Source organism: Drosophila ananassae, chromosome XR (genome assembly GCF_017639315.1).
Source record: "Drosophila ananassae strain 14024-0371.13 chromosome XR, ASM1763931v2, whole genome shotgun sequence".
NCBI lineage: Eukaryota > Metazoa > Arthropoda > Insecta > Diptera > Drosophilidae > Drosophila > Drosophila ananassae.
In genome coordinates this window covers 17788804-17806539 of record NC_057932.1, presented here as the reverse complement: position 1 = coordinate 17806539, position 17736 = coordinate 17788804, and the positions used below count along the sequence as shown (strand labels likewise).

General features: G+C 33.9%; 1 protein-coding gene across 1 annotated transcript; it reads left to right on the top strand.

Annotated features, from left to right (window-relative positions):
• Positions 1-13444: 13444 nt before the first annotated feature.
• Positions 13445-14492, top strand: LOC6502362. Its single transcript, XM_001967496.4, has 2 exons — positions 13445-14031; positions 14089-14492. The coding sequence occupies exons 1-2, from the start codon at positions 13633-13635 to the stop codon at positions 14314-14316; spliced, it is 627 nt and encodes a 208-aa protein (XP_001967532.1). The 5' UTR covers positions 13445-13632; the 3' UTR covers positions 14317-14492.
• Positions 14493-17736: the final 3244 nt, after the last annotated feature.

The following is a 17736-nucleotide window of genomic DNA, read 5'->3' as shown; positions in this document are numbered from 1 at the left end:
TATGTACAAAATTTCATAAGGATCGGCCGACTATATCCTATAGCTGTCATAGAACGATCGAAATTGGCATAACTTTGGTGTTTTTTAAGTTAGAAAGATGGGATTTGGTACAGATTCTATTTTGGGGAAAACAATCTGCCAATTTTCATAAGGATCGGCCGACTATAAACGATCCGCTATATATCTAATAAAATAAGATGGGTGGCGCCACCTAGCGGACTGCGACTGAACTGCAAGGGTATATCAACTTCGGCTCCGCCCGAAGTTAGCTTTCCTTTCTTGTTTTAAATTAATTCTTGTCGAGTTTAAATTTTTATCTTTTATGTAAAATATTTTTCATAAAAACGATTTTTCAATTATTTAAATGGAATTATTTTAGAGAAATTAGCATAAGATAAGAAAAAACGTATTATCCATAAAAGTAAATAATTATTTCTTCAAACAAGAATATTTCCTATTCCTCCTTAGCCAGTGTCCACTGTACCTGTCCGCGTAACGCTATCACTGACCTTGCCAAAACTGATTTTTTGCTTAGAGTGTGGTGTGTGGTGTGTTGGTAGGTGTGTTGGTAGGTGTGTGATAGTTGGTGTGTGATCTGAGTCGGCCCGCTGAGTTTTTTATGCGAGCAGAGGCAGAGGCAGCCCCCGAATCGAATTAGAAAAGCAAATACTAAATTTCCAAATTATGCAGAATGGACATCGAATCGAAAGGTGAATGCCAGGGGGGAGTGGCGGGGGGGTGTTGGGGCAAAGGTGTTGCCAAGCCAGAAAAAAAAACTAAAACTGAAACTGAAACGAAACCAACAACACCTCTGTCAGCGTCGGCCGCTTATCAAATGCGGAAGCTTTAATTTTTTTTTCCTCTTCGTTTTTTTTTTGCCGCATCAAACTAAAAAAAAATAAAAAAAAAACCTAAAACTATGTACCTTTGGCTTGTATGCAAATGGAAGTTTTTATTTCTTTTTAGAGAAACCTGGTCGGTCGGTTGGTTGGTTGGTCGGTCGGTCGGGCCTCCAAATCAAAAAGGGGAGCACACATATAAAAAAAAGACAATAAAAAAAATAGAAAAAAGTGGAACAAAGAAGCTTCACCTTTGAGTGGCCAATCAACCTCTCGATTCAAATATTGAATTTGGTTTTCATTTTGATTTTGATTTGGTTTTTGAATTGGTTTTAGATTTTGAGTTTGAGTTTAATTTTTTTGATTTAATTGAATTTTAATTGAATTGGTTCAAGGGGGTTTTTTTGGGGAATATATAGAGCTTCAGTATTATTTAAGTGGTATTTTATCTTGGTTTATTAGAATTATTATAGTATATATTAGTAGTTTATCTTTATAGTAGTATTAGTGTAAAATTTTATTATTTTTATATATTATTCGTTTAGTATTATTATAGTATTTTTTATACTTGCCTTATGTCTTGTCTTTTGAGATCTATATTGAAGATCTATTTTAAAAATATGTAGTATTTTTTTTATAAATTTGGATTACAAGTTTGTATTACTTAATTATTTAATATATTATATTTTATATCTATTATATAATTTATTCTATTATTATTCTACTTACTGCTAGGGCCTTCAACTAGGGCCTTCAACTGAAATTTATAAATATTATTATATCAATAATATTTATTCATTTATTATTTATTATTCATAATAATTTATTATTTTATTTAACTCGATAATTAGACTTTAGAGCCTAAAAACCAACTAATTCTCTCCAATGTCCCATAACCATAATAATTTTTCAAAAATAATAACTATTACAATTGTAGTTTCTATTATCTCATAACTATTTAAACAAAAAAACAAACTAAAAAACCTAATGAACAAAAATTTGCAAAATCTTTATTTAAATTCCATTCCAAAAGAAAAATAAAGATTATATAGTATTATATATATATTTCTTAGCCCAGATCCCTGTCTTTATATCCCAGATCCGTATTATGATCCAATGGGATTACTCAGTAGTGTATCCGCAGAAAGAATGAGATACTTCAGAGTGAGGTTGCCGGTTGCCGTTTGCCGGCCTAGATACAAGCGATTTCTTGTGTAGATACTTCAGCCACACGCACTCACAGATACAGATACAGATACAGATACAGATACAGATACAGATACAGATACAGATACAGATGCAGGTAAGCAGATATACACAGATGTTGAGATACGCAGATACTCAGATACATATAGATAGAGATAGATAGACCTTTTTCATAAAAATCACTCTTCAAACAAACGAAAACTGAAAACTGAAAACTGAAATCTCCGTTCAAGGGCATCCTACTACCAACTTCAACTAGCCTAGCCATAAATCCCCCCCGGCAACCTTTTCCACTCGACGTGACGCGATCTTTTTTTTTATTTTTATTTTTATTATTTATTTGTATTTGTTGTTGTTGTTGTTTCTTGTTGAATTGTTCGAATTGCGTATCTATGAGATAGATTTTTTTGTTGTCGGTTGCCAGGCCAGGTTGCCAGAAAAAACCTCGTGTAATGGCAACTGATTCGATCTCTCATCCCCCCCAAGAAAAAACACACATTCCGATCGATTCCCCCCCTAATATGACAATAGAGATCGAAGCTACCTGATTCTTTTTTTTTTTTTGTAATATAATATGGGCTTTAATTTTCTTTCTCTCTCTTTCTTTTTAACCCTAAACCCTAGAAGGAAATCCTAAACCAGGACATCGATAGGGCCACTGGCTATGGCTACTGGCTACTGGCTACTGATACTGCCACCGATCTCTCAGATCTCTCTAACTCGATTAGTTCTCCTCAATTTCATTTCAATTGAAGAAGGAAAAGTGAAACTTTTGGTGGGCCTCTTCCGGGTTTGATTTTTATTTTTATTATTTGATTTATCTTGTTACTTTCTTATTTTCTTTATTTTTTTTTTCTGAAAAAGAGTGCCAACATTGTGGTTATCGGGGGTGTTTTTTTATGATTTTAATGGGATTACAGGGGGCTCATGGGGTTTACGCGGCTTATAGGGGCTATTGGGGCTATAGGGGTTAAAGAGGAAGCTATCTATCATTTTAAGTTCGCTTCCTTTATAAACTGTTTATTCTATTCTAACCTGTATTCTAATCTTTCAGTATGTTAGTCTCCTAGTATTCCAGTTCTTTTATTCTTCTGGTTTTCTAATATTCTAGTATTTTAATATTCTGGTAAGCTACTCTTAAAGTATTCCTTAGTCTTCTACTGTCCTAGTCTTATAACTTTCTACTAGTCTAGTCTTCTAATGTTTTAGTCTCGTAGTAAGCCAGGGTTTAGTATTTTAGTATTATACTAAGCTAGTCTTCTAGTAAGTCTTCCAGTCTTCTAGTCTCCTAATATTCTATTATTTTAGACTTCTAGTATTCTACTAAGCTACTCTCTTAGCATTCTAATCTTTTTGTCTTTTAGAATTCTTTTCTTCTACTAAGCTAGTCTTGAAATGCATAATCTTCTAGTATCCTAGTATCAGAGTCCTCTAATTGGCAAGTATTCTAGTCTTTTAGACTTCTAATATTCCAATCTTCAACTATTTTAGTCTTCTAAGTATCCATTTTGCTAGAATTTCATTATTCTAGTCTAGTAAGTTAGTCTTTTAGTCTACTAATATCTTGTATCTTCTAGTTCCCTACCCTTTTAGTATTTATTTTGAAAACCTAAAACCCAAAAAAAGCCAAAATAAAATAGAAAACAGCAACCCACAAACCACTATTTGAATAAAATTTGCCTCTGCTCTACTTCTGCCTGTGATTGAATAAATTTTGATGGGTTTTCTGGGTTAATACTTCCCTCTATTGTTCTCCTTTTATTTCCCTGTTACTCCTCCACTCCCCCACTTCCTCCCCCTTTTATTCTGCTATTTTGTTTACCATTTCTCTTATTGTTCTCCCAAGAAAGAGGACCAACCTGCGCCTTCAGTGACATATGCTGGGCCACAAAGAAAAAAAAATATATATTTATTGGCTCATAAAGTGTCCTGGCGGCGTTTCGTTCAGTGTTCTTAACGGTTTGATTGATTGATTGATGGCTGGATGGCTGGATTGATTGATGGGCTGAACATTTCATGCAACTGTCGCAGATTGTTGCGAGGGGTTGAGCCTTTAATGAGCAACAAACAAAAAATGCAATAAACAAAGTTCAAAGACAAATTTGTTTGCAACGTGTCAGTGTATCTGTATCTTGTATCTGACAGATACTACTCGCAACTCCTGCTATCCCACAATAATCCAATCAGTTAGAAGCCCTTAATGGCCCTTCCTTCTTAAATACTCTTGGAATCTCTATCTCTATCTGTATCTGTATCTGTATCTATACTGGTGTATCTATATCTAATTTTGCATAGATACATAGACATAGAGATGTATCTTTTTCCTTTTTTTTTTATTTTTGCTAAAAATACCCAAAAAATTGTTCTTGTTCTATTTCAGAGCGTGTGACGGGCATCCCGTTTCCATCCGTCTGTTTATACAACTCGGCTTCTATTTATTTTTTATACGTTTTAGTTTTAGCTTTAATGTTTGCATATTGTACCGATCTCATCTCATCTCATCTCATCCGATCTGATCTGGCCCGATCTGGCCCCTCTCTCTCTATATATCTATTTAATTTCGCATTTCTAATTTTTCCCTCCACTTTCAAGAAACTCTCTATTTCTGTATCGCTTGGATCGCCGATCCACTAAAAAATATATACAAAAAAATATACAAAAAGAGAAACAATTTAGTTAAAAAGTATCCCCAGTTGTTGCTAAAGAAACAACGCATTTTATTTAATTTTAAATTTTGCGTTTTTGGCTTTGGTGGTTCCTTACTTTTTGTGATTCGAATATGGGATACCTTTTAGGGCAAACTGTATTTGATTTTTTATTATTATTATATTATTATATTTATTATAATTATTAATTAATTATTCATTTTAATTATTATCAGAAAAGTAATAATATTAATATTTATTTGAATTCGTATTTTTTTAAATTTGTGTTTTGATTATTTTTCTTATATTTATTATTTATTTGGTATATTTATTTAGTATTTACGGCGCTTTTGGTAATCTTTAACAATAAATAAAATATGATCACTGTCCATTGGCCTAAAAAAACTGCTATTTTTTATTTTATTGTTTATTGGCCGTCCAACAATTTAATAACAACCATAAAAAAAACCCAAATATACCCACTAAAAAAAAAAAAGAAAAGCAACAGGAAAAGAAAGTGCGAAAGGGGCCAGGAGGAGCTGAGGAGACAGGGAAGGAGCAAGGAGGAATTGGGGAATTGACGGAACGTGCAAAAAAATAGGTCAAATCTATTTCGGGGCGGGCAAAAAAAAATAAAAAAAAAAAAATAGAAATAAAAAAAGGCGATAAAAATAATGAGAAACAGCAAACGGTTTCCATCTCTTCCTTTTCCCCACTTTTTTTTTTTATTTATTTTTTTAAATATATGCGTTTTTTTTGTTGCTTCCAACACCTACCTTTTTGGCAAAAATCTTGGCGGAAAATTTTTGGCGGCCGATCGCAGAAGCTCTTTGTTGCTTTGTTGCTAGGCGCTGGAAAAAAAAAAAATATAGTGAGTCGGAGATGATTTAGTGAGGATGCTGGGAATTAGTCGGCCAAGAGATCCCAGCCCCGCCCACACTGCCCTATTAATTATGGCCAACTGAATTATCAAATTGAGCATTTTTTTGTTCAGCTTCTGGGAATTTAATTAATATTTATTGGCTATTAGTGGGTAAAAAAAGGGGGGATTCTAAAGAAAAAATAAAAATGATTTCTGCAAATGACATTTTTTAAATAAAATTTATGTAAAATAAATTAAATAATTATTTTTCAATTCTAATGACAAGTTAAATGTTTATTCGTTTTTTAATGAAAAATAATTAAGACTTTAATCTTGTTTTTTTTTTGCAATTTTTTATGAAATTTTCTTAAAAATATTTTATTGGAACTCAAATTTTAGTTTAAATAGAATATTGAAGAAAATGAGTATTAATTTTATATTAATTTATAAAATATTTATTGTTGCATTTTTTAATTTGTAAATTATTATAACTAAAAAACTAGAATTTTATTTTAAATATTTTATTTTTATATTATTTCTTTTTTTATATATACATTTTTTATTTTTATTTTATTATTTATAATATTTAATTTTATTATTTTATTATTATGCATATTTTTAATGTTTTATTTAATCGAACCACCCCTAGTTTCTCTCAGTGCCTACATATTGGCCATGCTCCCCAGCTGGCATCGTATTATGATTAATGGACATATGTTCCGGACCACCACCCCCCTCCTCGACCGCCCGCCCCTGACCCTTTTTTGGCCGCACGTGAGTTTGAAAAAGTTTTCCTATTTTTTTTTTGGTCTTTTTTAGTTCAGAACAGAAGTTCATCGAAGTATTTCTGAGGGACATCATCTGTGAGAAATTCGCAAAAAAAATCAAAGTGTTTGCCAAACTAGAGCGGAAATAAGGCTAGACTTTAAGAGAAATTTAATAAAAAATCGTACATTTTTTAATTATAAATTGTTATTTTGAATAAATAAATACTTAAATTATAAAAATAAAACTCACCTGACAGTTTCTTACATATTTTGTGTAAAAACATTACACGTGTAATGTATAATTACATTTTACATACATTCTCTCATCCCCACTTTTCTTCCGCAGAGTACATGTTCATGTTCCTTTCAGGTAACGGCACCTTGAGACACTTGGGGACACAATGGCGGCACCGCAAGTGACGCCATCCGAGTTTCACCTTAACTCCATGAATTCAGTTTGAAAAACACTGTTTTTTCATCAAAAATCACAACCACCAATACGGAATTACATTAATCAATTGTGTTAACTAATTTTTAATAGCAAATACTAACTAAAATCAGAAAAAACACTCGCGAAAAACTGCCAAGCGTGGATTAAAGAAATGAACAAACCAGACGCCATCACGGGAATGAGGGGAGTTCGATCAGAGAGCAGGATCAATGGGGAGAGCAGGTGCGCGTGGTGGTGGGTTGGTGGGTGGCGAGTGGCGAATGGGAGCAGATCCTGTGGTGGAGAGCGAGTGGAAGGGGAGAGAGCAATTACTTGTGATGGTGAGGGGGGGTAGTGGGAGGATGACTAATGGGAGCAGATCCTGTGGTGGAGAGCGAGTGGAAGGGGAGAGAGCAATTACTTGTGAAGGTGAGGGGGGGAGTGGGGGAGCAGCAACTGCTGGCAAAAATGTTCATGTTTTCCAGTACAGTTATTTTGTAAGAATATAGTACAGGAGAGAAGGATGAGGTAAATTGGGGAAAATCAGCCATAGGGAAAGGGTGAACCTTCTTCAGAAATCAGTTTAAATTTGAACTTAAAGGTGAACCTTGTTTTATTTTTAATATTTATTAAATTAAATAATAAAAATTTTATTTGATTCTATTGTATTAAATTTCTTGTTAAAAAGCAAAGTACTTTTTCACTTTGCCCCAACAATTGTGTTTAATTTTAGAATAAATAATAGACAGCATTTTCCCATCCACCCCATGGCCTGTCACTATTATTCTCCGCAAGCAATTGAAACTAGAACAATTTAAGCCAAAATTGATTACCAGCCATCAACTATCGACTGTCAGTCAGCAACTTGACTTCAAAGGCTTCTATTTTTATTGGCCGGGCCGGAGGAGAGTGAATCGGTGGAAAATGCAATACAAATTGCAGGACAAATCCCTTCGGAGTCCGGACAATAAGCAAATATCCTTTTGCCTTCGAAGATCTCGGTGCGGCTTTCCAGGAACAGAATCCAAATTCAATTGAAAAAGGAGAGCCAGAGAGCCCACCTTGATGGATTCCTTTCTGGCCTTGCCTTTTCAACCAAAAGGACATCGACATTTATTAATGCCAGTCCGGAGAGTGACAGGAAACGCTTTCTTGGCCAAATTGCACTTGTCATGGCCTCTGGCCTCTGGCCTCTGGCCTCTGGCCTCTGGCCTATAGCCTTTAGCCTCTTCTGGCCAACAAAATCCTCGAATCGTGACAAATCGCAATGGAAATATAAAGTACTTTACCTCAGAGTATTATTTTAAAGAAAAATACAAAAAAAAAATCCAAAAATCAACAATGAAATTGTTTCATGAATGAAATATTGAAAAAAAAAATTCATTCATTTTTGATGAATTAATAAATAGTTTTTTTTTGTCACAAAACCCGCATGAATCAGCTGACTAAAAAAAATATAGGGGTGAAATATAAAAATATATGTATATTTTTTTATATAATTGTAATAAACAAGCAAAAAAAAACACCAAGTTTCATTAAAATTTGTTTGGAAAAAAAGCCAATTTATTAAACAAATAAAGCCAAGGGGGCGTGGCTCTTCAATTAGTCAGACTTACCCCCGTCCATTTCAATTTGATTCTCAATTTTTTTTATTTCCGCCCCTCAGAGTCACCGCAAACGCTAAACTATTTATACACTGCAAGAAAAGGGGTCTTGGGTGGTATATTTATATTTATTTTTTTTTAATAAGAAATGTTTTAAATATAACTTTAACGGTGCTTTAGTTTTTTGCTTTAGATTTTATCTTTTTTGACATTATTTTGACATTAAAAGCAAAGGCGATTTTTATTATGTCGATTTTTATGAAAAACTAATAACTTTTGGAACTATTTTAAAGAAATGAATCGATACCAATCGATAAAAAAAATGAAAACAAATCAAAAAGATCAAAATTTGAAGATTATGTCTAATTATTTTATATATTTAAGCATTTATCTTAATTATTTATTAAAATATTTCTTTAAAAGTAATTCTTTTGAGTTCACATTTAAAAGAAAAGTTTTTTTTATGTTTTTTATAAATGTATTAATAATAAGTAGTATAATACTATAAAATAATAAAATATAAATATTAATATAAAATTAAATAGTAAAAAATATATAAAATAGTGTGTAATAATAATATTAAAAATATTTAAAAAATACAAATTTCAGGTATATATTCTTATTCTTATAGTACATATTTTAATTTCAAGTATTAATCATAAAATTCTATAATATCCTTATTTACTCATTTATTTCTCTAAGTGTATGCATCGCACTATTAACTCACGACCCAGAGCATTTCAATAAAATAATAATTGTTCTGTACTTACTCAGTTAGCTGATTCATCTCCGGGGCAGGGAAAACACCTGCAGTGTGTTCTCGCACAACAAACACACACACACTAACAGATAGCAAAATGACAAAATACAAAACCCAAATAGAGATGAACCTACCTGGGCTAAGGGTCAGAGGTTAATCGGAAGAGAGAGCAACTAATGTCGCCTATGAAATACCCGAAAAGAAAAAGAGTTTTTACGATATAGGGTACCGGGTACCGGTGGACGGACTTTTAATGGCCAATATCCATACAGGATGTCGCATCTTTTATGGCACTTTCACCTTTCCTTCAACTTTGACCTCCGCGCGCAGATTCTCGCAGTGAGGCGCCATTAAATTGTCGGGTTTAGTTCTTAGAACTCTAGATAATACCCTCGGGAGCTACGTCCATTATCGAGCGTAACGATCGCATCAGGTAGGATGGAATACCTGGAACGTTTATGGAATACCGAAATAGTTCAAGTTTCGTAATTTATATAATAATAGACTGACATTTACGACACACCACATAGACGACTATATTTAGAGTTTACAGCCCGAGATGACATGATAGGAATGAGGGACGGATGTGGCTCAACTGGGAAGCGCAAATATGCAAGTTTTAAAATGGAAAAGTGGAAATAATATAGGTTTATTGTAAAGCAAATAGGGAATACATTTGGCTGATCTTTAAGGATTTCATGGAAATTCCAATATCTTCCAAAAGAAAGGCTATATCTTTACCAATTCTCATCTGATTCTTCCGAGGGATACCTTAAAAGACTCGTGGAAAGATTCTCCATCGATCTGCATCAAAATCTGGGAACAAAATATTTTTGAGATTTTTTCTCAAATTTTCTGGGGGGTCCCCTTCGAAATATCGAAAAGTGCATGGGATGTCCTTTATGACCCCGATCGAAGGCTATATCTTAGCCAATTCTCATCTGATTCTTCCGAGGGATATCTTAAAAGACTCGTGGAAAGATTCTCCATCGATCTGCATCAAAGTCTGGGAACAAAATATTTTTGAGATTTTTTCTCAAATTTTCTGGGGGGTCCCCTTCGAAATATCGAAAAGTGCATGGGATGTCCTTTATGACCCCGATCGAAGGCTATATCTTAGTCAATTCTCATCTGATTCTTCCGAGGGATATCTTAAAAGACTCGTGGAAAGATTCTCCATCGATCTGCATCAAAATCTGGGAACAAAATATTTTTGAGATTTTTTCTCAAATTTTCTGGGGGGTCCCCTTCGAAATATCAAAAAGTGCATGGGATGTCCCTTATGACCCCGATCGAAGGCCATATCTTAGCCAATTCTCATCTGATTCTTCCGAGGGATACCTCAAAAGACTCGTGGAAAGATGCTCCGTCGATTTGCATCAAAATCTGGGAACAAAATATTTTTGAGATTTTTTCTCAAATTTTCTGGGGGGTCCCCTTCGAAATATCAAAAAGTGCATGGGATGTCCTTCATGACCCCGATCGAAGGCTATATCTTAGTCAATTCTCATCTGATTCTTCTGAGGGATACCTTAATAGACTCGTGGAAAGATTCTCCACCCATCTGCATCAAAATCTGGGAACAAAATATTTTTGAGATTTTTTCTCAAATTTTCTGGGGGGTCCCCTTCGAAATATCAAAAAGTGCATGGGATGTCCTTCATGACCCCGATCGAAGGCTATATCTTACTCAATTCTCATCTGATTCTTCTGAGGGATATCTTAAAAGACTCGTGGAAAGATTCTCCATCGATCTGCATCAAAATCTGGGAACAAAATATTTTTTAAGATTTTTTCTCAAATTTTCTGGGGGGTCCCCTTCGAAATATCGAAAAGTGCATGGGATGTCCTTTATGACCCCGATCGAAGGCTATATCTTAGCCAATTCTCATCTGATTCTTCCGAGGGATATCTTAAAAGACTCGTGGAAAGATTCTCCATCGATCTGCATCAAAATCTGGGAACAAAATATTTTTGAGATTTTTTCTCAAATTTTCTGGGGGGTCCCCTTCGAAATATCGAAAAATGCATGGGATGTCCTTTATGACCCCGATCGAAGGCTATATCTTAGCCAATTCTCATCTGATTCTTCCGAGGGATACCTTAAAAGACTCGTGGAAAGATTCTCCATCGATCTGCATCAAAATCTGGGAACAAAATATTTTTGAGATTTTTTCTCAAATTTTCTGGGGGGTCCCCTTCGAAATATCAAAAAGTGCATGGGATGTCCCTTATGACCCCGATCGAAGGCCATATCTTAGCCAATTCTCATCTGATTCTTCCGAGGGATACCTCAAAAGACTCGTGGAAAGATGCTCCGTCGATTTGCATCAAAATCTGGGAACAAAATATTTTTGAGATTTTTTCTCAAATTTTCTGGGGGGTCCCCTTCGAAATATCAAAAAGTGCATGGGATGTCCTTCATGACCTCGATCGAAGGCTATATCTTAGTCAATTCTCATCTGATTCTTCTGAGGGATACCTTAATAGACTCGTGGAAAGATTCTCCACCCATCTGCATCGAAATCTGGGAACAAAATATTTTTGAGATTTTTTCTCAAATTTTCTGAGGGGTCCCCTTCGAAATATCAAAAAGTGCATGGGATGTCCTTTATGACCCCGATCGAAGGCCATATCTTAGCCAATTCTCATCTGATTCTTCCGAGGGATATCTTAAAAGACTCGTGGAAAGATGCTCCGTCGATTTGCATCAAAATCTGGGAACAAAATATTTTTGAGATTTTTTCTCAAATTTTCTGGGGGGTCCCCTTCGAAATATCAAAAAGTGCATGGGATGTCCTTCATGACCCCGATCGAAGGCTATATCTTACTCAATTCTCATCTGATTCTTCTGAGGGATATCTTAAAAGACTCGTGGAAAGATTCTCCATCGATCTGCATCAAAATCTGGGAACAAAATATTTTTTAAGATTTTTTCTCAAATTTTCTGGGGGGTCCCCTTCGAAATATCGAAAAGTGCATGGGATGTCCTTTATGACCCCGATCGAAGGCTATATCTTAGCCAATTCTCATCTGATTCTTCCGAGGGATATCTTAAAAGACTCGTGGAAAGATTCTCCATCGATCTGCATCAAAATCTGGGAACAAAATATTTTTGAGATTTTTTCTCAAATTTTCTGGGGGGTCCCCTTCGAAATATCAAAAAGTGCATGGGATGTCCCTTATGACCCCGATCGAAGGCCATATCTTAGCCAATTCTCATCTGATTCTTCCGAGGGATACCTCAAAAGACTCGTGGAAAGATGCTCCGTCGATTTGCATCAAAATCTGGGAACAAAATATTTTTGAGATTTTTTCTCAAATTTTCTGGGGGGTCCCCTTCGAAATATCAAAAAGTGCATGGGATGTCCTTCATGACCCCGATCGAAGGCTATATCTTAGTCAATTCTCATCTGATTCTTCTGAGGGATATCTTAAAAGACTCGTGGAAAGATTCTCCATCGATCTGCATCAAAATCTGGGAACAAAATATTTTTTAAGATTTTTTCTCAAATTTTCTGGGGGGTCCCCTTCGAAATATCGAAAAGTGCATGGGATGTCCTTTATGACCCCGATCGAAGGCTATATCTTAGCCAATTCTCATCTGATTCTTCCGAGGGATATCTTAAAAGACTCGTGGAAAGATTCTCCATCGATCTGCATCAAAATCTGGGAACAAAATATTTTTGAGATTTTTTCTCAAATTTTCTGGGGGGTCCCCTTCGAAATATCAAAAAGTGCATGGGATGTCCCTTATGACCCCGATCGAAGGCCATATCTTAGCCAATTCTCATCTGATTCTTCCGAGGGATACCTCAAAAGACTCGTGGAAAGATGCTCCGTCGATTTGCATCAAAATCTGGGAACAAAATATTTTTGAGATTTTTTCTCAAATTTTCTGGGGGGTCCCCTTCGAAATATCAAAAAGTGCATGGGATGTCCTTCATGACCCCGATCGAAGGCTATATCTTAGTCAATTCTCATCTGATTCTTCTGAGGGATACCTTAATAGACTCGTGGAAAGATTCTCCACCCATCTGCATCGAAATCTGGGAACAAAATATTTTTGAGATTTTTTCTCAAATTTTCTGAGGGGTCCCCTTCGAAATATCAAAAAGTGCATGGGATGTCCTTTATGACCCCGATCGAAGGCCATATCTTAGCCAATTCTCATCTGATTCTTCCGAGGGATATCTTAAAAGACTCGTGGAAAGATTCTCCATCGATCTGCATCAAAATCTGGGAACAAAATATTTTTGAGATTTTTTCTCAAATTTTCTGGGGGGTCCCCTTCAATATATTCTACCCTTTTCATTCACTGTCATCCCATTCGAAAGCATAAAAACATACAAAAATATAAACGTAGAAATCACAACTCTATAAAAAAATATTATAATTTAAATATTCAGTTTCGTTTCGTTTAGTTTAGTTTTAAATTTAATGTGCATATAATTTAAGTATTTTTGTTAATCTGCACCGGACTGCCATCAGTGCTATCAGTACTACCTCGAGTCTCACCATGTTCCAGATGTTCGACATTAATGTTCTTAATAGAAGACTCTTTCGCATTCTGCGTCGATTGATTTCCGGTCGTGACGATTTCGGACCGTATTCGATATGGAACTTTTGTCCGATGAATCGCTGGAATCAGGCCAGGGCTCTAGTATTTTCCTGTAGCCCGTGCCGATCCGAATGGTTTCCGTATCTATTCTGGACAGTGGTGGTTAGTAGCTTCATTGGTTGCATCATCAGTTTGTGGGAGCTTCGTCGGGTGTGGAAGTGTCCGTGTCAAAAGTTGAATATGTGGCGCAATCGGCACTTTTATATCATAAATCATCGTCTTCTACGCCAGGCTAGAGTTTGTGGCTCTGGAATTTCTAGTTTCTTATGGTTTCTACTTATCCTGGGCATAACATTGGTAAGTAGTGTGACCAAAGTTCAATTGTATGCAAAATTAATTTTAAACTCTTTCCAGATCACACCCCTTTTTATGTGGCCATGGATTTTTATGACCACCATTGTTTTGAGCGTTGAATGGTTTATTTGGGGCTTTGAGATCCTGACTGGTCGTCAGAACATTGAATTTCATACTCTGATCTCTCTGACGCTGCCGGTCTTTAATCTTGGAATGGTTCTATGCGTGAAACGTGTCTTCGATGCTGCTGTTTCGGATGATTCCGACTTCTCACTTCGTATATTTTAAGACAAAAGAAAAATAATCCCAAAACCGATCCAAAAGACCGATCTGATCCGCTGCCGAATGTCATCATTAAACAAAAGGTGCAGGACCAGCATAATTGTATCTCAACCTGCATTAAGTTCAATTAACTTGCCGGCAACATCACGCACACACCAAAAACAAAATAAATACTTAAAAAAAAAAAAAAAAAAAGAAGAATATAAGCCCTTAAAAGTTGAGGGGCCCTAATCAGTTTTTAGTTTTCAGTTACGAGGTTCCCCCTCGGGGTTTTTGGCCAGAGCCGGGTTTCTGGGGTACGGCACGGGCCTAGCAAACAAACACCTTGCCAACATCATATCATATAGGGCCCTTTTCCCCCCTCCCTTTTAACAACTCGGAGTGCACTCTGAGGATATACTCTGCCTTCAATTACATGGGGAAAGTTTAGGGACTTTTGCTTCTGTTTTGTTCCTTATTTCTTTGTTATTTGGGTTGATTTTTATTTATTTAGATTTAAATAATTAGATTAAAAATAATTTATGATAGGCAATAAATTATATTTGAGGCTCATTTAATTTTTATAATTTTACTTAATTTTGATTCTTAAATATTTGATAAATTTCTAAACAAAAAAACCTTTTAAAAGTTTCAGATTGAAAATAAATTTATGAATTTGATAATATTCTTTGAAAATATTAAATAAAAATTGTATAAAATTTTCTAGTTCCTTAAAAATATTACCAAATTCAACTTAAGTTTATGGATAATTAAAAAATAACACTTTCCAAGCCAATATACCCTTTTTATGAGCCAGGGCATTCATGATAATGTGCCTTCATTTCAACACTGTTAACTTCATCGATTGGACCTCAACTTGCACCTGTTGCAAGTTGCCTGAAATTTTGCAGAAAAAAAAACAAAGACTTCTTGCTGCAAGCTGCAAGCCACCGAAATCTATACATAATTAAAAGCAAAAAAAAAAACAAAAAAAATTAAAGAGGAAAGAAATAATAAAGGAAAAAGCACGCACAGGACCAGGGATGCCCGAAACAAGAGGGTTTGGTTCGGGGCCCGGCTGGCTTCTCATCTGTCCAGACCAGTTATGTGACATTCGAACCCCCCAGAAAAAAACAACAACAACAAAAGCAACAATACAACAACAACAAAAACAAAAAAGTTTAAGAAATAAAATTACAGCTGGCCTTTGGGCGAGGCATCTTTGAATTGCATCTGTCCCTTCGAAGAAAAAAAAAAGAAAAGAAATCTGCCAGGGAAGTTGAGAAATTAATTTTGAAATAAGAAGATTTAAGCTTAAAATTAGGCATGGAAAAAAAAATATAATAAATGGGGGTAGTATTTCTATATAAATTTTAAACAATATATTATAATTATATGCCCAAGTTTTTTGCCAAATACATAAAATTATAGTCTCCTCTCTCAATTAAAAACACAAATTTTTGTGTGTGGCTCTGCGCTTTGCTTTTCTTTATTTCACATTCTCCACTTTCTCCACATTTCCATTTTCCATTTTCTCACAATTTATATTTCATACAAAAGTTGTCTTTCTTAAGCTCATCATCGTCCTTCGTCTGTGAATCGATTCTCCCTTTTTAATTTTTTGTATTTTTTTGTTCATTACGTATACGCCTCGCTAATTACAAAATTTGTTAGATTTCTATTAAGTTATTAAATATATATATAAATTTATATATATATTATACATATAATTTGTTGTTTCTTGCTTTCTAAATATATATATATATATATATATATAATATATAATTGAATATTTTTTAAGTATATGGTGTATATTTTATATTTGGATTTAATAATTTTTAATTTTTTGATATTGTTATTGTTTTTGTATATTAATTGTATATATGCATGTGTGTTTGAGTGTGTGATGGTGTTTTTGTGTGTGTAAACACATTTATTAAATATTTTCGAAAAAATACAAAATTTACAAAAATTTCTCATTTCTTTTCCTTTTTTTTTTACAAATTTTTTATTGGTTAGTTTAACTATTGAAGCCTGTTTAATGTATTTTCATATATATATATTTTTTTTTTGTTTATTTTTTTTAAAGCTGTTTTTTATAAGCAGGGGTTTTCTTCTTATGGATTTTGTCTTTTTTTGTTTATAAATTTTGTTTCTGTCATTATTTACATATATTTTTGTTTCTAGGACTATTTTGTACTTTTGATTCTGCATTGCCTTTAGTGTTTCCATTTCTTTTTTTTTTATCAAATTTTATTTTTTTTTTGTGTGTATTTTGAAGACGACCTTGATGTCTAGCGAATTTCCAGTTCTTGCCAGTTCAAATCAAAAAAATTGTAGGCAATAAATTAACAAAAATATACGCTAAACAAATGACAGAAATAACTTTTACACACAGATGCGCCAAAAAAAAAAGAAATAAAATTAAATAAAATGGTTTAAATGAAATTCGCTTTTAGCAGAGGCGTTTAAATTTATGAATTTCGCCATAAGTGTATTAAAAAAAAAACAAAGAATTTATAAAAAAAGAAACAAGTCATGGATAAAACAGTGATTTACTGGCCGTGTGAACTGTGACATTCAACAAAAAAAAAAAAATATAAGTGAAGCTGTGATTGTGTTAAAAATTGTTCAAAAAAATTGTCGAAATAAACTGCTATTTCCAGGGGTCACAGATCATTTGCCCGGGATGATGATTGTGATTATGAATCATTGGGGAAAACGTGACTTTTTTCAACTTTAAAATTTAATTAATTCACCCAAAAAATCATTAAAATATAAACGATCATTTATGAACTGTTGCCGCTTTATTAATTTGCTTAAAAAAAAATAAAATTTGCAAATTAAATTGTGACCTTTTTCTTAATTATTTCCCTAATAAGTAGTAGTTTTTTATTTAGGTTAACTAAAATATAATAATTCGAATAATAATTAGTATACTTTATGTGATAATTTTGGTAATTTAAGAACAATTTCAACTTCAAAGATGAAAACCCTAATAAAGCCATTAAAAATAGAAAAGCAAAAGTCAAAAAGAGCAACTTAAAAAAGGGGGAAAAAAGTAAAAAAAAAGATAAACAAAAGCGGTAGCTATTAAAAAACAAAAAAAAAAATAAACGTAGACGCAGTCGCAGCGCAGCCGGCGTGACCTTCACCCAATAAAGCGACCAACCGCGGTCAGAGTGTACAAAAAAAAAAATAAAAATAAAAAAAATTGTTGCTGTTCTTCTTGCTGTTTTCATTTTTTTTCCTCATTTATTTTTTGTTGCCTTTTTTTTGCAGTTAAACAATTGTGCACGCCAATTTTTTTCTGGCTTTGTTTTGCTTTGCACGTTTGTTTGTATGAGTTTGCCGGCTACTTATCTGGATACCCTAACTTTTAAGGGTGTTACTAATAAAGGACTAAGCTTGACATAGTCTTTAAGGGAAAAAAACTGCTCTAAACAA